Raw genomic sequence first — 27,750 nt, 5'->3', positions numbered from 1 at the left:
TAGACTTTAGAAATACAAAAAAAATACCTAGAACCTATTTAAAGCCAAATAATTGTGTGTAACATGCTGCCCCCATCCCAAAAAATATTAAAACACACAATGATAAACTACATATACAGTATCTAGGAAGTAAAAGGCCAGGGACATAAAAACGTACGTTTCAAAATTTTCTCTCTGTCACGTGACGATTTTGCCTTCTTCGTGATCATTCTTCCACCGGTTTTGGACACTAGTTGAGAATATAAGCTTAGTAAGGAATTTTTAACCAAATACCTGTGGGGTTCTTCATATTCAGCCAAGTTTAATTGGTTTTCTACTTCTACGACTAAATTTGCATCATCCTTATCTATTGATAAAGTGTCTTTTTCATGTCTTAACTTTAAGAGTATGCACATTTTATTTGCAGATTCAGTTTTTGCAGTCTTTTTGTTATCACCATGGCCATATGTTGTGTTTCCTTCCAAACTACAAGTGGAAACAAAGCCAGACACACTCGACACTACTTCAAATTTAGGTGGCCGCAGACCTTTTTTTTGACTGAACTCATTGAGCATTGAAACAGGGTTTTTATTTCCCACGGGTGATGTTTTTTCTGATGAATCTGCATTACTGTCTTCCTTTCTAGTCTCAACTGAACATTTATCCAAAGAAACTAAAATCATGTTTTTCGCTGCTTCAGACTTAGCTGCTTTCTTAGTTCGGGCTTTACCCAATGCCTCAACATTTTGAAATTTACATTTAACAGTAAACATTTTTTCGTGGTCTGGGCCTGAATCGTCTACCTCTTCAAATTGAGGGAAAGCATAACCATGCTTTTGACATAATTCTTGCAAGAATCCAACTGGATTGTCTTCTTTACTAGCCATTAGTAAAGAAACAACTTGTTCTGAAACAATATAAAACAATGTATTATAGTACTAAATAAGTTAGTAATTTGTAATGCAATTTAATAGTTTATTTATTTGTTTCATCTACATTACTAGGTTTGACAGTTATGTAACTTGACTAAAATAATAAAAACATTATTATTGATATTAATCAATAGCTATGTCTAAACTCATCAAAAACCTAGCATGTCACTGGCCCGGCCATGATTTAATTCCATCAAACGGACTATGCTACCTTTTACTGTTGGGACCATTAATCAGTGTGCGCGGCTCAGACCCCCCACCTACTGGATATAACCAGTAATATCCACCCCCCCCCTCTCCTCCCATGCCATAGCCAGCCGCACACGCAGACTAATGGTCCCAACAGTACTACCCTACCTATTTTAGACTGTTTAGTACTTCCATTTAAAAAAAATGTACTACTATAACCCAAGAAATAATAAAGGTTCTATAGTTTTAACCGAAAAGCCTTATACTAATTAGTGGCATAGGTAGTATAATCAAATTGGATCATGGCTGGGCCAGTAACAAAGTAACTTAGTCAGAAATTCAAAATCTAAAAAAAAATGTTAATTGTTTAATGAAAGATACTAAATAGTAGCATATCTCATAACTAGTCCTACAGATGACATGTGGCCAGGATATATTGGTTAGCTTTGTGGTACATTTTCTTTATGTAGTGTAGCAATTGCTACCAATTGTGACTGGTGGGATGTGTCTGTGGAATAATGGAAGAGTTGTGTGGATAGATGAAGGCTGAGACAAGGAAATATACAATAAATTAATTTATAATTAATCTAGGAAGGGCTGTAACTGTTTATTTTAAAGGGAAAGGTTTTACTACGAGGCTGATTGTGCCCATTGCCGTAAACACCCTAAGCCAGCTTTTGATGAGCTGTGATTTACTAATTCATAACATGAAAACCTTACAACTAAACCACCACCTGAATATGTAAGAGTTGTGTTGATATGAATAACCAATAACTAGGTAGCGTTTGCAGAGGCATCCACAAAATTGAGCGGAGTCATCAAGAGTTCATATTATATTGTTTTTGTCATACTGCAGTAAAAACAGTCGTTTTTAATGCATGCGTTGCGGGTCTAAAGTAGCAATTTTACTCTTTAGGGAGTAAAAATCGTTTTTTAGCCTCTATGGAGTAAATATCAGCTATTGTCAACTCAGTTGTAAATTTCGATAGTAAACAATTGCATGTATCGAAAATATGTATCGATTCGTGCTTCATAATAATTTTTACCTATAGTTTTAAGAGAAGACAACATTTGTGAGGATATAAATAATAGGATAATTAGTTTGGCTACACATGGTTTGGTAGTTAAGGGGAGTAAAAACACAAAGATGTAATTTTAGGTCTTTTCGGAAGCCTGCATTTACATTTCAAGTTTAAAACCTCTGGGATGGTCATTAGCTTTTTCTCAAATAGGGCGTTACAGTTCCAGCTAGTGATAATCTAGAAATCAACCCTTACAGTTTCGGATTCAACCATTTTGGCTGATTCAGTAAATGCATTAGAGAACTTCATGTGATGGTGATTATATAAGCAAAAACACAAAATATAGCCTATGGCATTCTCTCAAATCTGCGACCTTCATGACTACTAAAACATAACTAACCAGCCAATTATCTTAATATACTCGGTAAAAATTGTGATTTTTACAATATTAAATATATAGATTGACTTGATTTTAGCAATCACTAAAGCAATCCAGTGAGTACTCCGGACTGCTCACCTTCACGACTTCCTCCAACACTTCCTACGTCACGGACCTGTTTCCCTCCCTTCCCATAGCATTTTAGGATTACAGATACCTTAATCTAATCGTTATAAAAAGTTCCCACACTCCGGACTGCTCACCTTTACTACTTCCTTCACCACTTCCTACGTCACGGACCTGTTTCCCTCCCTTTCAATAGCATTTTAGGATTGCAGATACCTTAATCTAATCGTCTTAAACAGTTTCCACACTCCAGACTGCTCGCCTTGACTACTTCCTTCACCACTTTCTACGTCACGGACCTGTTTCCCTCCCTTCACTTAGCATTTTAGGATTGCAGATACCTTAATCTAATCGTCATAAACAGTTCCCACACTCCGAACAGCTCACCTTGACTACTTCCTTCACCACTTCCTACGTCACGGATCTGTTTTCCTCCCTTCCCATAGCATTTTAGGATTGCAGATAACTTTATCTAATCTTCACAAACGGTTCCCACAGTCCGGACAGCTCGCCTTGACTACTTCCTCCACCAGTTCCTACGTCGCGGACCTGTTTCCTTCCCTTCCCATAGCTTTTTAGGATTGCAGATATCTTAATCTAATCGCCTTAAACAGTTCCCACACTCCGGACAGCTCGCCTTTACTACTTCCTTCACCACTTCCTACGTCGCTGACCTGTTTTCCTCCCTTCCCATAGCATTTTAGGATTGTAGATAACTTAATCTAATCTTTACTAACGGTTCCCACAGTCCGGACAGCTCGCCTTGACTACTTCCTCCACCACTTCCTACGTCACGGACCTGTTTCCCTCTCTTTCAATAGCATTTTAGGATTGCAGATACCTTAATCTAATCGTCTTAAACAGTTTCCACACTCCAGACTGCTCGCATTGACTACTTCCTTCACCACTTCCTACGTCACGGATCTGTTTCCCTCCCTTCACTTAGCATTTTAGGATTGCAGTTACCTTAATCTAATCGTCATAAACAGTTCCCACACTCCGGACAGCTCACCTTGACTACTTCCTTTACAACTTCCAACGTCACGGATCTGTTTTCCTCCCATCCCATAGCATTTTAGGATTGCAGATAACTTAATCTAATCTTCACAAACGGTTTCCACACTCCAGACTGCTCGCCTTGACTACTTCCTCCACCACTTCCTATGTCGCGGACCTGTTTCCCTCCCTTCCCATAGCATTTTAGGATTGCAGATATCTTAATCTAATCGTCTTTAACAGTTCCCACACTCTGGACAGCTCGCCTTGACTACTTCCTTCACCACTTCCTACGTCACGGATCTGTTTTCCTCCCTTCCCATAGCATTTTAGGATTGCAGATAACTTTATCTAATCTTCACAAACGGTTCCCACAGTCCGGACAGCTCGCCTTGACTACTTCCTCCACCAGTTCCTACGTCGCGGACCTGTTTCCTTCCCTTCCCATAGCTTTTTAGGATTGCAGATATCTTAATCTAATCGCCTTAAACAGTTCCCACACTCCGGACAGCTCGCCTTTACTACTTCCTTCACCACTTCCTACGTCGCTGACCTGTTTTCCTCCCTTCCCATAGCATTTTAGGATTGTAGATAACTTAATCTAATCTTTACTAACGGTTCCCACAGTCCGGACAGCTCGCCTTGACTACTTCCTCCACCACTTCCTACGTCACGGACCTGTTTCCCTCTCTTTCAATAGCATTTTAGGATTGCAGATACCTTAATCTAATTGTCTTAAACAGTTTCCACACTCCAGACTGCTCGCATTGACTACTTCCTTCACCACTTCCTACGTCACGGATCTGTTTCCCTCCCTTCACTTAGCATTTTAGGATTGCAGTTACCTTAATCTAATCGTCATAAACAGTTCCCACACTCCGGACAGCTCACCTTGACTACTTCCTTTACAACTTCCAACGTCACGGATCTGTTTTCCTCCCATCCCATAGCATTTTAGGATTGCAGATAACTTAATCTAATCTTCACAAACGGTTCCCACAGTCCGGACAGCTCGCCTTGACTACTTCCTCCACCACTTCCTATGTCGCGGACCTGTTTCCCTCCCTTCCCATAGCATTTTAGGATTGCAGATATCTTAATCTAATCGTCTTTAACAGTTCCCACACTCTGGACAGCTCGCCTTGACTACTTCCTTCACCACTTCCTACGTCGCGGACCTATTTTCCTCCTTTCACATAGCATTTTAGGATTGCAGATACCTTAATCTAATCGTCATAAACAGTTCCCACACTCCGGACAGCTTCGGTCAACAGTTCGGACTGCTCGCCTTGACTACTTCCTTCACCATTTCCTACGTCGCTGACCTGTTTTCCTCCCTTCCCATAGCATTTTAGGATTGCAGATATCTTAATCTAATCGCCTTAAACAGTTCCCACACTCCGGACAGCTCGCCTTGACTACTTCCTTCACCACTTCCTACGTCGTGGACCTGTTTTCCTCCCTTCCCATAGCATTTTAGGATTGCAGATATCTTGATCTAATCGTCATAAACAGTTCCCACACTTCGGACAGCTCGTCTTTACTACTTCCTTCACCACTCTTCCTACGTCGCGGACCTGTTTCCCTCCCTTCCCATAGCATTATTGGACTGCAAATACCTTAATCTAATCGTCGTAAACAATTTTTATACTCCAGACTGCTCACCTTTACTACTTCCTTCACTACTTCCTATGTCACGGACCTCAAGCTAGTGTCGTCATTTTATTATATTTATGATCCATACCGTTTCTGTTCTAATATCTGTGGAATAATGCTATCAGCTATTTCTTTATCTACTGCATTCAAAAGTCAACAGCTGATCATAATGTGTCAAATACAGCTTCCATAAGGATAACATTGAAACTTTGAGACCCAGTGGGGCGGATTCCTGAGATACTTTGTTAACGCCATATAGATGTTGGCACTCACCGATATGGTCTTTATCACCATGCAAAATTTGAAAACGATTAATCCAGCCGTCTAGGAGGAGTTTGCGCATTACGAAATGCATAAGAGTCGACGTATAAGAGCTTCGCTCAACAAAATTTGAAAACGATTGATCCAGCCGTCTAGGAGGAGTTTGCGTATTACGAAATGCATAAGAGTCGACGTATAAGAGCTTCGCTCAATGAACTAACTGTGGAATACTGAAATTTTGATTTTAAGTAATGTTGTTAGGGAATAAATTACTTGGATTGACAGCAGAGAATAATTGAACAATTTAGAACCATGTGAATTTGTTACATTGTTTCAACAAGTTGAATGTTAGTTTCTCTTAATATAATTTAAGGAGAAACCGACATTTTAAACTCCAAAACTATATCATAAAGCCGCTAGTTTCTCCCCGGCAACCCCTAACTAAAAATTAAACTATATCATATTGCTAATTTGGCAACCTAATAATTTCAACTCCTTATAATAAGTACTTATCAAGGTTATTAAGAGGTGTTACAAAGGCTGAGGCTGGGGTACCGGCTGCAGTGGACGAGAGTGCTAGAGTAGGTTAATGCTTTTTGTCATTATGTTCTGCAGCGCTTGACGGCCGATATTGGTTTGGTCAGTCTTGCCGGACTGATCACCTTTAAAGACCACATCGTCAGCGAGTACAACCTCGTGAGGTCAACCTACAGCAGTATCTTTGGGGTAAAACTTGCAAACCAATATTCAGGACAAACACTTTGGTTTCACAAGCAATTTATCGTAAATTAGTCCCTCTATGCAATTCAAACCAACATAAAATAACTGCACAATAAAAATGTAAAAAAATTATTTTAAAAATCAGTTAGGCTTGATCAGTTAAAGGTAAACCAGTTTAAATGTAATTGGATACAGGTTCTCCAATAAGCACTCTACCTTACTCTACTTTCAAGAAACTTAAGAAAATTTGTCATACTTAAAAGGGTGTCTAGTTTATTTCCATTATAAAATTCAAGACTAATTCCAGACTTTTCAAGACTAATTCCAGATTTTTCAAGACTAGTTTTTTCCAAAATTAGTGGGTGTTGATACCAAAATGTATCGATTCTCGATTCTTGATATCGATACCAATTTTTATAGCTTAACCAAATTTTCTAAATAATACTACACCAACTCTTTGTCTTTGTCATAAAGTAGTATGATAATGTGGTGTTTCAAGTAAAGAAATAATGCGGCAATACAAAATTCTAACTAGCAAATTTGGTTTTTTATCATGAAATCTTCCGCGTACCGTACGTTTAGACATCATCATTGACTGTGATTACAGAAACGTGATCGTCGTCGTCCGCGATCACGGAAGCTTCATCGTCATCTCCCGCGGACACGGAAACTTCATCGTCATCTCCCGCGGTCACGGAAACTTCATCGTCATCTCCCGCGGTCACGGAAACTTCATCGTCGTCGTCCGCGATCGGGACAAACTCATGAATATTTCCCGCGGCCGAGCAGATATCATCGTCGACTCCCGCGGTCACGGAAACGTCATCGTCATCTCCCGCGGTCACGGAAACGTCATCGTCATCTCCCGCGGTCACGGAAACGTCATCGTCATATCCCGCGGTCACGGAAACGTCATCGTCGTCGTCCGCGATCGCGGCAAAATCATGAAAATTTCCCGCGGCCGTGTAGACCCGCGGTCACGGAAACGTTATCGTCGACGTCCGCAATCATGGCAAAATCATGAACATTACCCGCGGTCGTGTAGACATCATCGTCATCTCCCACGGTCACGGAAACTTCACCGTCGTCTCCCGCGGTCACGGAAACTTCATCGTCGTCTCCCGCGGTCACGGAAACTTCATCGTCATCTCCCGCGGTCACGGAAACTTCATCGTCATCTCCCGCGGTCACGGAAACTTCATCGTCATCTCCCGCGGTCACGGAAACTTCATCGTCATCTCCCACGGTCACGGAAACGTAATCGTCGTCGTCCGCGATCGGGACAAACTCATGAATATTTCCCGCGGCCGAGCAGATGTCATCGTCGACTCCCGCGGTCACGGAAACGTCATCGTCATCTCCCGCGGTCACGGAAACGTCATCGTCATCTCCCGCGGTCACGGAAACGTCATCGTCATATCCCGCGGTCACGGAAACGTCATCGTCGTCGTCCGCGATCGCGGCAAAATCATGAACATTTCCCGCGGCCGCGTAGACATCATCGTCGCCTCCCGCGGTCACGGAAACTTCATCGTCGTCTCCCGCGGTCACGGTAACGTTATCTTCATCTCCCGCGGTCACGGAAACGTCATCGTCATCTCCCACGGTCACGGAAAGGTCATCGTCGTCTCCCGTGGTCACGGAAACGTCATCGTCGTCGACCGGGTTCGTGGCAAAATCATAAACATTTCCCGCGGCTGTTTAGACATCACCGTCATCTCCCACGGTCACGGAAACGTTATCGTCGACGTCCGCGATCGCGACAAAATCAAATCAAATCAAATCAAAATCTGTTTTATTTCAAAAATTGTTTGTTTACAATAGATGGATACAAGATACGAAAAAATAGTCCCGCATAGGCCGTGCAAGACCTGTGCGCGGGACGAGTTCTATTTAAAATTTAAAATAATCTAAAAATTAAAGCTAAATTAATCAAAATATTATTTACAACTAAGCTATGAGACAGCTACAGGAACATTTAATTCTAAGTAACAAGTAGTCGAGTGGATGGAGTTGCATTTACTGATGTCTGTACGCTAAATATTGTTTGGTGTTCTTGTGTACTAATTATTGTTAGGTATTGTATACTGAGCTGATAAGTGTCTCAGACTGATCGAGCCCAATCTCCGACAGCCAACTGCTTATCGAACGTTTGTAAACTGGAAGAGATACCTGTAGATCTCTAATCTCTGATGGTATATTCCTATACAAAAAATTCGCAATATAAAAGGCATTGGTGAGGTTTGCAGATTTGAAAACTCTGGGTACCTGCATACCTACATTAACAGCTCCTCTGGTGGGATAATTATGCGTGATTGGCGTCACTATCAAATCTTGATTGGAATAGGTATATATAAGTAAAGTTTTTATAAAAAGTTGACGCACCGAAAGTAATTGAGTATTTTTGAACAATAAATTTGTAGAGAAACGCCTGTTGAATTGGAAAGCTATTTTAATAATTAGTTTTTGTATGACGAACAATGGATTTAAAATATTATTACTAGCTCCTCCCCATACTATAATTCCATATTGAAGTATTGATTGGACAAATGCATAGTATACAGTTTTTATCTCATCAATGTTTAAAATGTCGCATACGTTTCTAAAAACATAAATTAATTTTCTAAGTTTTGTCTTCAAATATTCAATATGGGGTTCCCATCTTAACCTACTATCCAATATCACTCCCAAGTACTTGTAATGATCTACTCTCTCCAAATGTAAACAACCACAGGTAGAGTTACCTGAATCTCCACAAACGTGCATCACTAGCCTGAGGTTGGCGGGAGGCTCACTACTTTGTCTGAGGAAAATCGGCATATATTTAGTTTTTAAAACATTCATTGATAATACATTTTGGGAGAACCATTTTTGCATAAGGAACATATCTGTTTGCGCTGCATTGAATGTTTGGTCCCAAGTATTACCTTTGAATATAATTGCAGTATCGTCAGCAAATAGAAAGAGCTTTCCTGTGATTGGAAGTTTGTCTAAATTGTTTATATAAATCAAAAAAAGGGATGGTCCCAGCGTACTGCCCTGGACAACTCCGTAGTCTATTCCAAATTTTCACGGCATAGACTACGAATTGACAACAATCAATTCAAGACAATTCATAATTATCTTAATGCCCAGTAACTTTGTACAACTGTAACTTTTTTTCCACCCTGTACACTCGTGTCCGCTAGGGCAATCAGTTTTTGGCTGTCTGTTCAAAAAAGCGGTTGACAAATCCAAATGATGAATTGGTGTATGATCATGAACCACATTATACACTTTAAATGGTCCAATGTCCTTTGGGTTATGTTGGGTTATTTAGGTTTTTTTGGGTTATGACTTAATTTGATGTGCGTATCGGCCTACGAATATGATTATGATTTTCTTCCAACTTCCAGCAGGCCCCCTGAGGAGGTAGCGTATAATAGCAAATTTAATGCATCTTTGGATAGATGTCGTTTTTTACTCGAGTTGTCTATTTGAGAGTTCGGATTTGCGGCATTGTATTTTACTAACAAAGACCTTTAATTTGATGTTCATATTAAAAACATACATACAAAATCATGAACATTTCCCGCGGCCGTGTAGACATCATCGTCGTCTCCCGCGGTCACGGAAACTTCATCGTCATCTCCCGCGGTCACCGAAACGTCATCGTCGTCTCCCATGGTTTCGGAAACGTTATCGTCGTTGTCCACTATCGCGGCAAAATCGTGAACATTTCCCGAGGCCGTGAGGACAATCATCATTGGCTTCGCGGTTACGTAAACGGAGGACGACGATCGCGGCAAAATCATAAAAATTCCCGACTTTGAAATCAAATTTAAGACTAAATCCCGACTTTCAAGACCATTTTAAAATTCAATACTAATTCCCGACTTTCCCGATTTTCCCGACTACTAGACACCCTGATAGACGCTTAAACTTAAGTTCAGCTACGAACATACACTCCTGAAGTTTTCAAACCAAAAGGAGTTGTTTTTGTAGATAGTACATACAAAGATCAAGAATTTACAGGTAAACTTTAAATTGAGGATGACAACCTTGACACAATCTTTGGTCGAGATTGGCTGCGAGAGGAACAGTTAGACTGGGCTGAACTAAAAGGCACTACGATACCCAAAAGTAGGTGGTCTTGGCAACCTTTTAGAGAAATTTAAAGATGTGTTCGAGCCAGGTAAGATGGGTAAGATTCCAGATCAACTTGACACTTACAACTAATCGATGGTGCTTGTCCAGTGTTTATGAAGCCTAAATCTGTACTGTATGCCTTAAAACTAAAAGTCAAACAAGAACTTGACTGCTTAGAGGAAGCAGGAATAATTTTGAAGACACAAGAATCTGAGTGGGGAAAACCAATCGTTCCAGTAGTCCAGCTTAATGGAGATATAAGAATATGTGCGGATTACATAGTGACAGAAAACAAGCAGATCCAAGGTGAACACCAACCTATTCCCAAATTAGAAGTTACGCAATTCGTCAACATGAATGGTGGAAGTTAATTTTGTATAATAGATTTAAGAAACGCTTACCTTAATTTGGAAATGGACAGTGATAGTGCAAATATTCAAACCTTAAGCACGCATGAGACCATATAGGGAAATTACCATAGGTCTCATGAATCTGTCATTGTGAATATTTGAATGGCTGCCATTTTATACTCAAATGTTCTTTTGAACTCAAATTTGTGGCATTATATTCTACTAATAAAGACCTTTAATTTGATGTGCGTATCGGCCTACGAATATGATTATGATTTTCTTCCAACTTCCAGCAGGCCCCCTGAGGAGGTAGCGTATAATAGCAAATTTAATGCATCTTTGGATAGATGTCGTTTTTTACTCGAGTTGTCTATTTGAGAGTTCGGATTTGCGGCATTGTATTTTACTAACAAAGACCTTTAATTTGATGTTCATATTAACTTATGCATACTTTTAATATTTTCTTCTGACTCCTAGCGGGCCGTCCTCCTGAAGAGGTAGTGCATCTTTGAATAATGTGTTAAAATTATCTTAATGCCCAGTAACTTTGTACAACTGTAACTTTTTTTCCACCCTGTACACTCGTGTCCGCTAGGGCAATAACTCGAACAAAAATGATCGGATTTTGATGAAATTTGGTACCCATATGTATAACCTACATTTTATTCTAACTAGTTTGTGAACCAACATGATCGGACTACGGGAATCGGGGTTTATGGGGTAAAGATTGTTTTTTCCCATTTTTGACCCTATTTTTAAACATAAAATTTTGCATTTTCTTTCTGAAGCATTGATGTATATCTAAGGGTTAAGGAGAAAATTCCAAGAAGTGCAAATTAAAATTCCTACGTTATTCTTAATAGTTAGGTAATGTAATAAATAGCGCAGAAATATCATGGAAAATGTTTTATACGGAAAAAATTATTAATACATCTTTTTAACAATTACACCAAACCATAACATACAAAAGGTAAACAAAACAATTAACATTTTATCAGGAGATGATGTAAAGACAAGATGAGAAATATTACTTCTCTAACACCACCCCTTAATGTTTATCAACTCGATCCAGTCCGATTAATTGCACTAACTCTTGATGCATTGGGCCAGGAACACCTTTTGTCTTCTTTTCTTGACACAACAAAGTTTTCAGGCTGTTGAATATATAGGGCTTTTTTCCGCTGTCTGTTCAAAAAAGCGGTTGACAAATCCAAATGATGAATTGGTGTATGATCATGAACCACATTATACACTTTAAATGGTCCAATGTCCTTTGGGTTATGTTGTCTCTGTAGATACCTTTTCACCTCTGGTTCTGCTTCATGATCATCAGTTGTATACATCTCCTCTTCCGGTTTGTTACATTCTCAGCTATGACATCATTAACACCATTCTCAGTTACGGCTCTACTCTCTGAGTCATTTGATAGATCTAAAATCTTATACGATTTGTTATCCCTCACTTCTCCCCCTTCAACTGGTTTTTCCTCTAAAAACACAACATTTCTGGATATGATTATCTTAGAGGGATATCTTAGATCAACAAGTCTGTAGGCTTTAGAGTTTTGCCAGTAACCAACAAAAATCAACTCATGACTTTTGGGATCCAGCTTCTTTCTTTGTCCACTTGGTACGTGAGCAAAAGCTTTGCAACCAAAAACTCGCAAATGACTAAGATCAACCTTCTTGTCGGACCACACCTCTTCCGGTGTTCTCCCAAAAACAGATTAGGAGACCGATTCTTCAAAGAAATTACAGTGATTAGCTGCTTCAGCCGAATACTTTTTGTCCAACCCAGAATCATGCAGCAGAGAACGAGTCTTCTAAAAAATTGTACGATTTTTGAGATGCCATTTTGACGCCATTTTGAGATGGTGAGTATGGAGCAGTTGTTTGATGTTGTACTCCAGAAGCTTTAAGAAAATCTTCTAGCTCTTTGTTCACAAATTCACCTCCATTATCAGTACGGAGTTTCTTCAATCTTTTCCCAGTCTCATTTTCTACAAGCAATTTCCATTCTTTAATTTTGGAACAACTTCACTCTTTTGCTTCAAAAAGTAGCCGAATGTCTTTCTTGAAAAATCATCAGTGAGAGTTAGTAAATATTGAGCTCCTCCATGCGAACTAACATTCACTGGGCCGCATAAGTCTGAATGCACTAATCCTAAAATTTCAGCAGCGCGAGTTCCCTTCTTCTTTTTAGAATAAGGAGTTGTAAATAGCCCAGAAATATTATGGAAAATGTTTTTATACTGAACAACTTATTGAGCGGAGCGAGCGAAGCTCTTATACGTTGACTCTTATGCATTTCGTAATACGCAAACTCCTCCTAGACGGCTGAATCAATCGTTTTCAAATTTTGCATGGTGATAAAGACCATATCGGTGAGTGCCAACATCTATATGGCGTTAAAAAAGTCTCTCAGGAATCCACCTCACTGGGTCTCAAAGTTTCAATGTAATCCTTATGGAAGCAGTATTTGACACATAAACAAAGACAAATGATCAGCTGTTGACTTTTAAATGCAGTAGATAAAGAAATAGCTGATAGCATTATTCCACAGATATTAGAACAGAAACGGTATGGATCATTAATATAATCAAATGACGACACTAGCTTGGGGTCCGTGGTGTATGAAGTGGTTAAGGAAGTAGTAAAGGTGAGCAGTCTGGAGTATGGAAACTGTTTATGACGATTAGGTTAAGGTATCTGCATTCCTAAAATTCTATGAGAAGGGAGGAAAACAGGTCCGCGACATAGGAAGTGGTGAAGGAAGTAGGAAAGGCGAGCAGTCTGGAGTGTGGAAACTGTTTATGACGATTAGATTAAGGTATCTGCATTCCTAAAATTCTATGGGAAGAGAGGAAAACAGATTCGCGACGTAGGAAGTGGTGAAGGAAGTAGTCAAGGCGAGCTATCCGGAGTATGGGAACTGTTTATGACGATTAGATTAAGGTATCTGCAATCCTAAAATGCTATTGGAAGGGAAGGAAACAGGTCCGCGACGTATGAAGTGGTGAAGGAAGTAGTAAAGTAGAGCAGTCTAGAGTGTAAAAACTGTTTATGACGATTAGATTAAGGTATCTGCATTCCTAAAATTCTATAAGAAGGGAGGAAAACAGGTCCACGAAATAGGAAGTGGTGAAGGAAGTAGTAAAGGCGAGCAGTCTGGAGTGTGGAAACTGTTTATGACGATTAGATTAAGGTATCTATCTGCATTCCTAAAATTCTATGATAAGGGAGGAAAATAGGTCCGCGACGTAGGAAGAGGTGAAGGAAGTAGTCAAGGCGAGCTATCCGGAGTGTGGGAACTGTTTATGACGATTAGATTAAGGTATCTGCAATCCTAAAATGCTATTGGAAGGGAAGGAAACAGGTCCACGACGTATGAAGTGGTGAAGGAAGTAGTAAAGGCGAGCAGTCTAGAGTATAAAAACTGTTTATGACGATTAGATTAAGGTATCTGCATTCCTAAAATTCTATAAGAAGGGAGGAAAACAGGTCCTCGAAATAGGAAGTGGTGAAGGAAGTAGTAAAGGCGAGCAGTCTGGAGTGTGGAAACTGTTTATGACGATTAGATTAAGGTATCTGCAATCCTAAAATGCTATTGGAAGGGAAGGAAACAGGTCCGCGACGTGGAAGTGGTGAAGGAAGTAGTAAAGGCGAGCTGTTTGGGGTGTGGGATCTGTTTGTGACCATTAGATTAAGGTATTTGCAATCCTATGATGCTATGGGAAGGGAGGGAAACAGGTCTGCGACGTAGGAAGTGGTGAAGGAAGTAGTTTAGGCGAGCTGTCCGGAGTGTGGGAACTGTTTATGACGATTAGATTAAGGTATCTGAAATCCAATAAATGATAAGGAAAGGGAGGGAAAGAGGACCGCGAAGTAGGAAGTGGTGAAGGAAGTAGTAAAGGCGAGTTGTTCGGAGTGTGGGATCTATTTATGACGATTAGATTTAGGTATCTACAATCTTAAAATGCTATGGGAAGAGAGGGAAACAGATCCGCGACGTAGGAAGAGGTGAAAGAAGTAGTAAGGTGAGCAGTGTGGCGTGTGGGAACTGGAAACCGTTTGTAGCTGTTTTAATGTATCTGCAATGCTGAAATGCTATGAGAAGGGATGGAAGCATGCCCACGAAATAGGGAATGGTGAAAAAAGTAGTAAAGGCCAGCAGTACGGAGTGTGGGAATGTTTGTGGCAATTAGATTAACGTTTCTAAAATACTAAAATGCAATGGAAAGTGATGAATACAGGTCCACGACGTAGGAAGTAATACTAAAATGCTACGAGAAAGGAAGGAAACAGTTCTATGACGTAGTAAATGGTGAAGGAACATGGTAAGGCTAGCAGTGCAGAGTGTGGGAACTGTCTTTGGCAATTACATTAATGTATCTGCAATCCTAAAATGCTATGGGAAGAGAGGGAAACAGGTCCACGACGTAGGGTGTGGTGAAGGAAGTAGTAAAGGTGAGTTGAGTTTGGGAATGGATTAATGTATCTGCAATGCTAAAATGCTACGGGAAGAGACTGTAGACTGTATGTTAAAATGATTACGAAGCACGAATCGATACATATTTTCTATACATGCAATCGTTTACAATCGAAATTTACAACTGAGTTGACAACAGCTGATTTTTACTCCATAGAGGCTAAAAACTATTTTTACTCCCTAAATATTAAAAATGCTACTTTAAAAAAAAAACTACTGTTTTTACTGCAGTATGACAAAAACAACATAATATGAACCCTTGATGACTCTGCTCAATTTTGTGGATGCCTCTGCGAACGCCACCTAGTTTATACATCTTTTTAACAATTACACCAAACCATAACAAACAAAAGGTAAACAAGATAATTAACATTTTATCAGGTGATGATGTAAAGACAAGATGAGAAATATTACTCCTCTAACAATTCTCACGGAGAAAAAGGAAACGGTTGTAGTAAGCTTGTTAATTCATATACTAAGCTATCAACATTTCTTTTTTACCTTCTCTGTAGCAGCAAACCTAAGTACTCGTTAAAGTGAATGTTATTTAAATAGGAGACAATTTTAAGGAATATTTTAGTGAAAATCCAGTCAGGTAAATCGAAATTTGCTTAGTCTACAGTTGCTGCAGCAGGAGTATTTAATTACTGTTGCTGTGTTCAACCAACTGTTTCCTAATTTCTTTTATTTATCATATGACTTTAATTTCTTTTTGTTTTGTTTCACTGAAAAAGCTAACTCACAATAATTTGCTACAGAATAAAAATTTGTATTAAAACATAAATCAACTTTCTTTTCATAGTACATAGCAGATGGCGACGAGGAACTTTATTTTTGAACCCTTTGATGATAATGAAGAAACATGGAACAGCTACCTAGAAAGACTAGAAATAGCTTTTGTATTCAACAATATTTCTGAGGAAAACAAGACAATAACACTGCTACATGTTATTGGAAAGAAAACCTATGGAACACTTAGAGATTTGTTACAACCTAAATTGCCTTTGGAGTTTTCGTATAAAGAATTAATTAAACAACTCACCAAACACTTTTCACCACCACCAAACGAAGTAGCAGAAGCTTTCAAATTCCACAATAGACGTCAACAGGAAGGTGAAGACATACAGCACTTTGCAGCGGAATTGAAAGGATTGTCAAGATACTGCAACTTTGGCAACTTTCTCAACACAGCATTACCAAATCAGTTCATACAAGGATTATTGAGAAATGAAGCGATTCAAGCCAAATTGATCAGCGAATTGGTCTCAACTATGGACAAAGCACTGGAGCTGGCAACTACACTCGAGAAAGCCTACCAGGATGCAGCAACACTACACCGTGGTGATAACATATCAATTGGAGTTGACAAAGTAAGTAACAACATCCATCCTAATAAAGTTTGCTACAGATGTGGAAAATCACATACAACACCTTGTCCACATATCAACACCTTTTGTAATTATTGCAAAAAAATTGGTCATATTGCTAAAGTCTGTTTGTCAAATCCAAATGCAGTGATAAAATTACCAACTAAAAAGTTTGGAACTATTTCTACAGCTAGAAATGTTAAAGCTGTACACAGAGAGTAAAATTTAACATCCGACACAGTATGTGTCCATGATCCCACACACAATGTTGTTGATATTTTGTATAATTCCAAAGGTTCAAATGATAAGATCTTGCTAAAAGTTAATCTTAATGACCGACCAACTACAATGGAATTAGACACTGGGTCTGGAGCGTCAATCATGTCTATATATCTTTAAAAGAATGTTTCCAAGCCACAGACCGTTGCAACCAAGCAATGTTATTTTCAGAGATTACAATAAACACTGTTTTTCTCCAATAGGTAAAACTAAGGTAAAAGTTAACTATCATGGCCAGACCAAAGTTTTACCTCTATACATTGTGGAAGGAGACCGTGATACTCTACTTGGTAGGGATTGGTTGAAACAAATAAAAATTGACTGGCTTCCTCTATCAAATATCAAACTTCCTCTAGGGTCTACAATTCAAGATAAAGAACTTCAGGAGCAAATGATCATGTGTTCAACAACCATACTGAAGATGAAGCTCGCTTTAACCAACCTCTAGCTCCTCTACCAAACGGTGAAGCCTCAAACCCTGTCTTAAGAAGAAGCTCAAGGAAAAAACAACCGGTTACAAGAATGAATATGTGATTATAAAACTTAGGGGAGAGGTGCTGTGTTCAACCAACTGTTTCCTAATTTCTTTTATTTATCATATGACTTTAATTTCTTTTTGTTTTGTTTCACTGAAAAAGCTAACTCACAATAATTTGCTACAGAATAAAAATTTGTATTAAAACATAAATCAACTTTCTTTTCATAGTACATAGCAACTGTAGTAGTGTAATTTGAATAATCTAAAAGAACTTTAAATCTAGTGGTTAAAGTTAACCTTTGTTACTCAGTAATGTCAATAACTTATTTAAACAAATAAATACACCAATTAAAAAGAAAAATTGAAACCCCTATTTTCAAATTTTTAACCTATTTAAAAGGGGTTCTGTTTCTACAGAGAACCTAAGATATATTATCGGGTAAAATTTTCATTCGACTTAAATATTGGTTTAAATATTTTACTTTTTGTAAAAATATATGATTTTCTCTGTTATTGTTATGGGTCTATTCAAGAAGAGAGCCACCTTCCATTCCTTTAAAGGACAAAATTAAGAGGACAAATGTGTGGGAGGAAGTGTGTTATGTACTCAGACTTCAAACAAAAATCTTTATTAACACGTTTGCTGCTACGGACGTTCCGGAACGTCAGTGGGGCCACGGCGCCAGGGGCTAGGTACGTTCCGGAACGTCACAGTTCATTGTTGTTTAACATTTCCATGGATCAGCCAGCTTGTCACGAGCGTCCTATATTTCTTTGCAGCCCATGGGGATGTACTTTTCTGACAATAAAAAATATAGTTTTCCAAAATCACCACCAGGGTCTGGTAAAACAGTGCTTCGTCCCACCTCTTTCCTGCTAGATAGCGACACTACTTTACCGACTGCAACCTGGGTAGTGCTCCTATCTATCAGAATTGCTTGTTACTATGTCCAAAGCCAGTTTTATTGCAGAACATTGCTATCCAGTATAACTACTGTTGTTTTTACTGCAATTCAGTGTATCAGCAACAAAGTTACGCAGCGGTGAGCACTAGTTCAGCTCCTGGGGCCTTCCCAGCATCTAGCGCTCAGCAGCGAACGTGTTAAACAGACGATAGCTGCGTCGATCAAAATAACTAGATTTCGGGAAAACTGTGGCTCGTATTAACTGGTACAAATACGGAAATAATAATAATAATCATCATGGTTATAATAATAAAAAAACTATATTTTGATTATAAATTTAATAGGCCTATTTTGTTTTGGTTTCCATTTAATAGTTTGTTAATGATTGAAAGAAAATTAGCAATGTAGTCCAGTAAAATAAGACATTGTGGTAAGCAAAAGGTCGGGTAGTTTTGATTTTTACTTCCTCCCCCTATACCACAGTATATGGAGAAAGTATTGTTTTTGTCAAAATTTTTGAGTTTGAGTGGGTATATCCGTTTTGGATATGGATATGGATATGGCCCCCTGGACCCAAAAAAAGTGGTTTTTGAAGTGATTTCTAGGTGTGTGTGTGTGTGTGTGCATGTGTCTGGATATGTACAGAGCTAGGGACTACCTGTGGTCCGATTTCGATGAAATTTGGTGTGTAGGTTCTTATCCATAGTATCTCCTGGCCTATTTTTCATTTTTTTGAAATTTTGATTTTTAATGTTGATTTTTCCATAAAAACTCATAAAATAACGGAAAAATCAGATTTTCTCAAAAATGGCCAGAACGATTTTGATAAAAATTTAGTATGTTGTAGCCCTTTAAATTCTAAACAAAATGGTAAGACTCCCATTTCTGTAAAAATTACGGTTCTTGAGTATTGTAAATTATGTTATTTTCCAATAAAAACAACATAAAATAACGAAAATAGGATTTTAGAAAAAAAGCCGGTTTTTGATTTAACAAGTATGTTATGGTCTTTAAAACTTTTAAAGTTTTTTTCATTTTTTCGAAATTTTGATTTTTAATGGGGATTTTCCCATAAACCCCCATAAAATAACAGAAAAATTGGATTTTCTCGAAAATGGCCCGAACCGTTTTCTAAAAAATTTATTATGTTATAGTTCTTTATATTCTGAACAAAATGGTACAAATCCTATTTCCTTAAAAATTACGGTTAAAAATTCTAACTTATGTTACCTATAAAAAAAAACCATAAAATAACAACAACAAAATTTGATTTTTGAGAAAAGCTGGTTTTGATCAAAATGAATATGTTATAGTTCTTTTAATTCTAAAGAAATTGTACAACACCCCATTGCTGTAACAATTAGGGTTCAAAAGTTATTGCAACTTTTGTGATTTTTAACTATAAAATATCATATTTTACTCTCACCGCTTACCCATGATAAAAGTTGTTGACAAGCTTATGGGAGAAAGTATGTGTCAGAATGCTGATATCATTTATTGGATATGTTGTTAGTGTTGGGCCCATAAAACATAAAATCCAAGTTATCCACCTCACTTGTTAGCGAAATAGCAAAAATCTGACCATTACTGTGAGTTTTCACTCTATCTCGCGAACAGTTGGTTTTACTGAAAGTATTATTTTATTAAATTAAAAGAGGATAAATTTGTGACAGTTTAAGCCCAACACCAAGTATGTAGCATAAATAACGGTCAAAATACAGACAATCAAAATAAACAAAATTTTTCAAAGATGTAGGCCTATAAAAATTGTGTTTTTTTCAATTTTTTACACATAGCCTATAGTTGTTTGAAGCAAACACCGTATTGATTTAGAGAGTATGCCAGTTTATTTGCTAGAATAAAAAATAAATTTAATTAAAGTATGAATAAAAATACCCCCACCGCAGCAAACCTGCAGTCTACGCGAATTACCATTTGCTTGATTTGATTTTCACAAACCTATTTAAATAAAACTAGTGCACCTGTTGCTCGAATTCGAGCAATTGCAAAGTAATACAGGTGTTATTTAAAAACGAATAACAATCAAAATTACTTAAAACAATCCGATTACTTAAAAGAGTCAACTCCAAGAAAATGTGTAATCAATCACTCCACTACAGTTATCGAAACTGAAAACGAACTCCCTCTGAAAACAAATGCTCTAGTTTGTATCATGTGTTTACTATCTGAACGGCTATAATTAATACAAATTATTCGTCTGTTTATGTAAACAAAATTATTTCATAAGAAATACATTCCGATTTTGATCGCCTGTCGGGCAAAGTCCGAGGACTTTTAATTACATGAATTGGTGAAAGGGGGTGTCTACATAAAAAGTAGCCTACTTAGTTTTGAAACATCCTTTGTAAAAATCCGTTCTTTATTAACGGAGGAGTAGTGTTTTGTAGAAATCGCCTTCACGTATTATACATAAGGATTAGGTTTAACTAGTACCTAGGTTTGCTGCTACAGGGAGGATAATAAAGTATATTTTTAGGCCCTAGTACAGTAGAACCTTGATAACAAGACTCTCATGGGGATTGTAAAATAAGACTTGTTATAAAGGTTGACTTCTTATCGAGGTTTGTAATAACATGTGATTAGAGGTAAAATAATTTTAAGGGGATTTGAAAATGACACTTGTTATCAAGGGCGACTTGTTATCGAGGTTCTTATCAAGGTTCCACTGTATGATAAGAAACAAATAAATTTACCCAATTTTATAAAAATGTATCCATAAATAGGGACACTACAATAGTTAAAAATATTCTCCATTAAAGAATTGCTTGGATTTCCTATGATATAAAACATAAAATACCCCCGCAGCAGCAAACCTGCAGACTTAGTAAATTTCCATTTGTCTGATTTAATTTTCAATTCAATCCATTCAAATAACATTAGGTTTAACGAGTACCTAGGTTTGCTGCCTACAGGGAGAGTAATAAAGTGTGTGTGTGTGTGTGTGTTTTTTTTTATATATTAGTAGCTTAGTATAAAATAAATAGATTTGCCAAGTTTGGTCCAAATATATCCATAAACAAACAAACTCCCTTAGTTTGTCCCTTAGTTGCCATTAGCTGTATGGGCTATTAATTAACAGCTGTGCCTAAGGAACATGTCGGCCTTAGTCACTAACAAGACTACAAGATCGCGCCACTCATCCTACACTCATCCTTCACTCATATTTGGGTTAAAATACGCACATAGTGGAGTGAAAATTTAAAAACGTACGTTTTCATGTCCCTGGCCTTTTACTTCGTAGATACTGGATTTGTAGTTTATTATTATGTGTTTTAATATTTTTTGGGACGGGGGCAACATGTTACACACATTTATTTGGTTTTAAATAGGTTCTAGGTATTTTTTTCGTATTTTTAAAGTCTCAAAATTCACGAGCATGACGTGTCTCTAGGGTACATTTTCCAACTTTCACGCTGTTTTTAGACTAATTATTCATGCCGAAATATATAAAGCCATATTTTTATGTCCTCAATTGTTATTAAACTTACAAAAAAGGAGCATATTATAATTTTATTGTCATTGCAAACTGACTACCATGACAAAATAAGTCTGTCCCTCGATTTGGCGTCACGACCATTTGGGAAAAATTTACAACTTTGGAGCACGACAGTGGCAAGCCTGGTGTCGATGGAGTCAGTTGGTTTGAGACTAGTTCGGGGTGTACGTCAGGATTGTAGTGCCGGTCGTTTCGAGTTGAAAGGAGGAATTACTAGATTAATAAAGGAAAGATTGTGTTTTTTGTAATTTTGGTGTGTCCATGACCGTACGTAGTCATTCGATGAAGTAGACATGGTGTTAATTTTTGTTTATAAGATATTTCAGTTGCTAGATTAACCTAGAAGTCCACTTTGTATCCTCGAACATGAGGTGCAGGGCTACTGCCAGAACAGAGCTAAATAACACGTAATTTCACGACCAAAGTTTCACGACCATTGCGGGTTTTTTCACGACCAATCCAGCCTTATGGATTATAGTGTGTTTTGTCGTCACAATAACTTTAATATAATTGTAAATTGAACAGTTTAGTTAAATTGAAACACATATTTTTATTATAACTAACAGTATAATTGAAGGATTGGTTAGAAAGATTTAAATTATTCCAGACAATTCACGACCGTACCGCTTCCCTGACCATTACGTTTATGATTTCTATCATAACAATTTCAAAAATTAAAATATCGTCATATTTCAATGTTTTATACACAAAAGAAGCACACCTATATACAAACATAACAATTTTTCGGGTCTCAGGTAAGTTTTTTCGTAGTTATACAAACTTAAAAAGATTTTATTGGCTTTTTTTCAATTTTTTGAGTTTTTTTATTTTTTTCTGGAAAGACCAAATATACCAAAAGCTTAGTGACCTTTTTATTGTATAATGGTCATAAAAGTAAATTAGTTTATAGCAAAACATAGTTATAAAAATAATATTAACCATTTTTAATATTCATTTAAACGTCCGTTATGGTCGTGACAGGATTTTGTGTTTTTCCACTAAAGATGCTCTTTTAAAAAATAACTACCTACCAAAGATATTGCGTTACCATGGACATTTTATGAAACTTCAAATGTTAATGAAATAAAAAAAACAATAAAAGTTTTGAAAAAAAGGGAAACAAATTTGCAAAGTGCTTTTCCTGAAAACGTACGTTTTTAAATTTTCACTCAGTGGCGTCCCCATCTTAACTAATTGATATTGATATCATGACAAAACGCCACAAGTTATGACAAGAGTTGTTATGACAAGAGTCATGACAAAACGTTTGTTCGTGCCGCGTCGTGTGGGAACTAGTTCCAGATTTTTATGTTAAATAGTATTCGTATCGTATCCGTCAATGTTTTTTATTTATTTAAATGTCAGTGTTTTGTGTGTTTGTAAAACCCGACGACCTCGCAAGAGTAACAAGAGCCTGATGATGAGGTTATAACCTCGAAACCGGTAGCTCATACTACAAATTAGGATCATAGACAGAAACAGGTAATCTTATACCATTTTAATTTTCAAGAAGTGATCCTGGACCAAATAACATCATTATTTATTTAATTGCTTATTATTGTGATATAAACACACTGATCTGCAGGTAAAGATTGAACTTTGAAAAAAAAACAGTAGTTAGGGTAAAACATATCAATTATATTTTAAATCAATAAACTGTTTTTTGCTTTACTACAGTGCCTTATGTTGTGCGATTATTTTTTCTTATTTAATTTATATGTACGTTATTCAACTAAATAAATGTTTAAGTCAGCTTATAATTTGAAAATTTAATCATATGGGTACATTTTTCCATACATGCATACATCAGCGCCTCATATCATTCGTACTAGGTAGCCTTATAAATTAGCCTAGCCTTAAAGAAAGTAACTTTTTCAAACTAAGAGTTTCAATTGAGTGACGTTCCTGAAACCGGAGGGGAATGAGTCATAAGTCACAAGTCATAATATTTTTTAATGTTTAACTACTTTATACAACAGGCTTAAAGATCTAATTTTTCCCTTCAGTGTCCTCTCCGTTGCGAAAGCACGGGTACAGTAGCTAGTATATGTATATCTATATACAAAATCCAATGTTTGTATGTTTGTCCTTTATGGACTCTGAAACCGCTCAACAGATTGTAATGAAACTTTCAGGCATTATTAAGCATTATTCAAGGATGGTTTGTGTGAAGTTTGGTGCAGGTCCGTCAAAAGGGCTCCGCCCCAGTGGCTCTGGGGTTTCCCATGTTAACCTTATGAGAAATGGAATTAATGAATCTTAACAGCTGTTTCAATTAAACAAGTTGGTTCTGTTCTATGATGTTCAATAGCATTAAAGTTACAAGGATTACCAACAGGGTGCAGCACTATTATTTCTTTTACATCTATGACAACAGCTAATTTGCAACCAAAAGTGAGTAAGCGTAGCGAACGAACTTCAACCTGGAGGCGAGTTAGCGTAGCGAACGAGCTAATCTGAAGGCAAGTGAGCGCAGCGAGCGAGCTCTAACCTAAAGGTGAGTGAGCGTAGCGAACGTACTTCAACAAGGACGTGATTGAGCCATGCGAACGAGCTCATCTTGAAAATGAACGAGCATTTGACATAAAACCACACTAGGACAGGACGACGTCTGTCGGGCCAGCGAGTATATATATATATATGTATATGAATTTGAACGGATAGTGTTTTTGGCTTCTAGGGACATTAAAATGAAAAAGTAAATCGGTCCCGGGTCAAAGTCTTACCATGAGACCTACGGTAATAGCTTATTCCCTATATAGGATATTCGCTCTTTAGGATATTTAGCGGATTTGGAAAAGCAATACGGAAATCTAAAAACGGATTCCCTAAAACATAGAGTCAAACCGTTAAAAAAAGAACTGAAATTCCAAATATTAAACGAGAAAAAGCAATATTTTGACAGAAAAATATCTGATTCAACCAATAAGTCTAAATCAAAATCAACATGGAAAATTATCAATTATGAGATTAACAACAAAACAAAACAAGAATAGAACATTAAAGTAGTATTAAATGGTAAGTGTGAATCAGACCCCACATGTGTAGGAAACATATTTAATGATTTCTTCACAAACCTAAGTGGAATATCAAGTTCTTCCTAATATTAACATTACAACTTCACAATCAAACTTAATAAATTTACAAAAGCCTAAGTAGTTTTAAATTTAAAGATGTCAATGAAAAAGATATTGAAAAGATAGTTAAATTACTAAAAAATAAATTTTCAACAGGAGTAGATGATATTCCAATTACCCTTGTTAAGTGTGTTTTCTCAATTATTTAAAGACCATTAACACACATTATTAATTCATCTTTAATTAGCGGTATCTTTACTTCTAAACTAAAAATTGCTAAAATAATACCGGTATTTAAAAAGGGGGATGCCAATGATCCTTCTAGTTACAGACCAATATCATTGCTACTAGTTTTTTCAAAAATAACCTTGAAAAAGTTGTATACAACCAGTTGTTGGATTTCTTCGAATCGAACCAGTTGCTGGATCAAGAGCAATATGGTTTTCGACCAGGAAAATCCACAACCACTGCTAGCATTAACTTCATTGAATCAGTTATCAACTCAATTAACAACAATGAAAAAGTTATTGGAATATTAGCGAATTTCCCATATGGGGAATATTAGCGAATTTCCCATATGGGGAATAAGCTATTACCGTAGTACTCATGGTAAGACCTGGACGCGGGACCGATTTTTTTTTTCGTTTTGAGGTCCCTAGAGGCCAAAAACACCATCCGTTCAAATTCATATATATATATATATTTATATATTTATATATTTATATATTTATATATTTATATATTTATATATTTATATATTTATATATATATATATGTGTCCGTCAGCACGATAACTCGAGCAAAAATGATCCGATTTTGATGAAATTTGGTACAAACGTGTAAACCTACGTTTATTCGAACGAGTTCGCGATCCAGCATGATCGGACCATGGGAACGGGTGTTTACGGGGGGTTTTATGGGGTAAAAATAGGTTTTTCCCATTTTTGACCCAAAAAACATAAAATTTAGCAATTTATTTCCAAACCATTTTGTAGAGCTTCAAGAAACAAATAATTTAGTATATTGAAGCGTTATAATGCGCCTAATGGTTACGGAGAAAATTCCAAAAAATTGTAAATTTAAAATTCCCATGTTATTCTTATGGAGAATGAGTAAACTGTTGTAGTTTGCTTGTTTATGAACATATTTTGATCAAATTTGGAAAATGTTTTTATTTCTTACTAACTATTAACATTTTACAAAAAAAAACAGTTTTACCCTCCCTGATGCAGCAAACCTAAGTACTTGTTAAACTAATTCTATTTAAATCGGGAATAAATGTTATATTTTTAAGTAGACATTTCAGTGTAAATCCAATCAGTCAAATGGAAATTCGCTTAGTCTGCAGGTTTGCTGCGGCGGGGGTATTTTTGTATTTTTCTAAAGCTTTTGATAGTGTCTCACATGATAAATTACTTGAAATTCATCATGGCCTAAACATAAATAATAAAGAATATAATTGGTTCAGATCATATTTAAACAATCGGAAACAATGTGTTCAAATTCGACATACCTCATACTATCTAAATTGCAAATGCATACACCCAAAATGTCTTGTCTAACTTTAAAACAGTAAGTATGGTGTCCCACAGGGATCTATACTGGGTCCCTTGTTGTTTCTTTGCTACATAAGGGGATTTCCAGGAGTTATAAATGCTGGAGGACCTGTATGTCTGTATGCAGATGATAGGCTACAAACATAACAATTACACAGGTAAATCTCAAGAAGTGGAACTAAAGTCTTTTAGCGAATTTCCCATATAGGGAATAAGCTATTACCGTAGTACTCATGGTAAGACCTGGACGCGGGACCGATTTTTTTTCATTTTGAGGTCCCTAGAGGCCAAAAACACCATCCGTTCAAATTCATATATATATATATATATATATATATGTGTCCGTCAGCACGATAACTCGAGCAAAAATAATCCGATTTTGATGAAATTTGGTACAAACGTGTAAACCTACGTTTATTCGAACGAGTTCGCGATCCAGCATGATCAGACCATGGGAACGGGTGTTTACGGGGGGTTTTATGGGGTAAAAATAGGTTTTTCCCATTTTTGACCCAAAAAACATAAAATTTAGCAATTTATTTCCAAACCATTTTGTAGAGCTTCAAAAAACAAATAATTTAGTATATTGAAGCGTTATTATGCGCCTAATGGTTACGGAGAAAATTCCAAAAAATTGTAAATTTAAAATTCCCATGTTATTCTTATGGAGAATGAGTAAACTGTTGTAGTTTGCTTGTTTATGAACATAGGCTATTTTGATCAAATTTGGAAAATGTTTTTATTTCTTACTAACTATTAACATTTTACAAAAAAAAAAAACAGTTTTACCCTCCCTGATGCAGCAAACCTAAGTACTTGTTAAACTAATTCTATTTAAATCGGGAATAAATGTTATATTTTTAAGTAGACATTTCAGTGTAAATCCAATCAGTCAAATGGAAATTCGCTTAGTCTGCAGGTTTGCTGCGGCGGGGGTATTTTAAATTTATTGTCAGTAAATGAATTCACAAATGACAAAAATCTACTAATAAATTCAAATAAATCAAATATTTTATCTTTCTCCACAAGGCAATCAAGATCAAAATTACAACCAGATATATATATATATCTCCCTGTACACATGAGGGCGGCAGCCGCCACGGTGGCCGTCTGGGACCGTACACATGGCTGCGGTTGGAGCCGCGTTTACACCGCGGTTGCGGTGTGAATTGACCGTCGCTCGACAGCCAGTACTGTATTTACTCAATTATTTTTCTTTTAAACGCGTAACGCTTGACAATTCTTTTCAGCAAAAAACTCAACCAACTCTTGCCACGCAATCTTTTTTAGTTTATGTCCTAAACGTATCTTCTTTTTGTACTTCTTTAATGAACAGTTCAGTGTC

General features: G+C 37.0%; 1 protein-coding gene across 2 annotated transcripts in view; it reads right to left on the bottom strand.

Moving 5' to 3' along the window:
• LOC128983524 (interferon-inducible double-stranded RNA-dependent protein kinase activator A homolog) overlaps positions 1–27,750 on the bottom strand; it is an 87,752-nt gene that overhangs the window by 47,878 nt on the left and 12,124 nt on the right. For both annotated transcript variants that reach the window (XM_054402826.1, XM_054402825.1), the window contains exon 2: positions 274–886. In XM_054402826.1, coding sequence (XP_054258801.1) covers positions 274–866 — 593 coding nt within the window. In that variant the 5' untranslated portion in view covers positions 867–886. The remainder of the gene's footprint in view (positions 1–273; positions 887–27,750) is intronic.

Source organism: Macrosteles quadrilineatus, unplaced genomic scaffold, assembly GCF_028750875.1.
Source record: "Macrosteles quadrilineatus isolate MER2022 unplaced genomic scaffold, UCM_ALF_1.0 Scaffold_1__1_contigs__length_201487025, whole genome shotgun sequence".
Classification (NCBI taxonomy): Eukaryota; Metazoa; Arthropoda; class Insecta; order Hemiptera; family Cicadellidae; genus Macrosteles; species Macrosteles quadrilineatus.
This window is presented reverse-complemented; position numbering and strand designations above follow the sequence as displayed.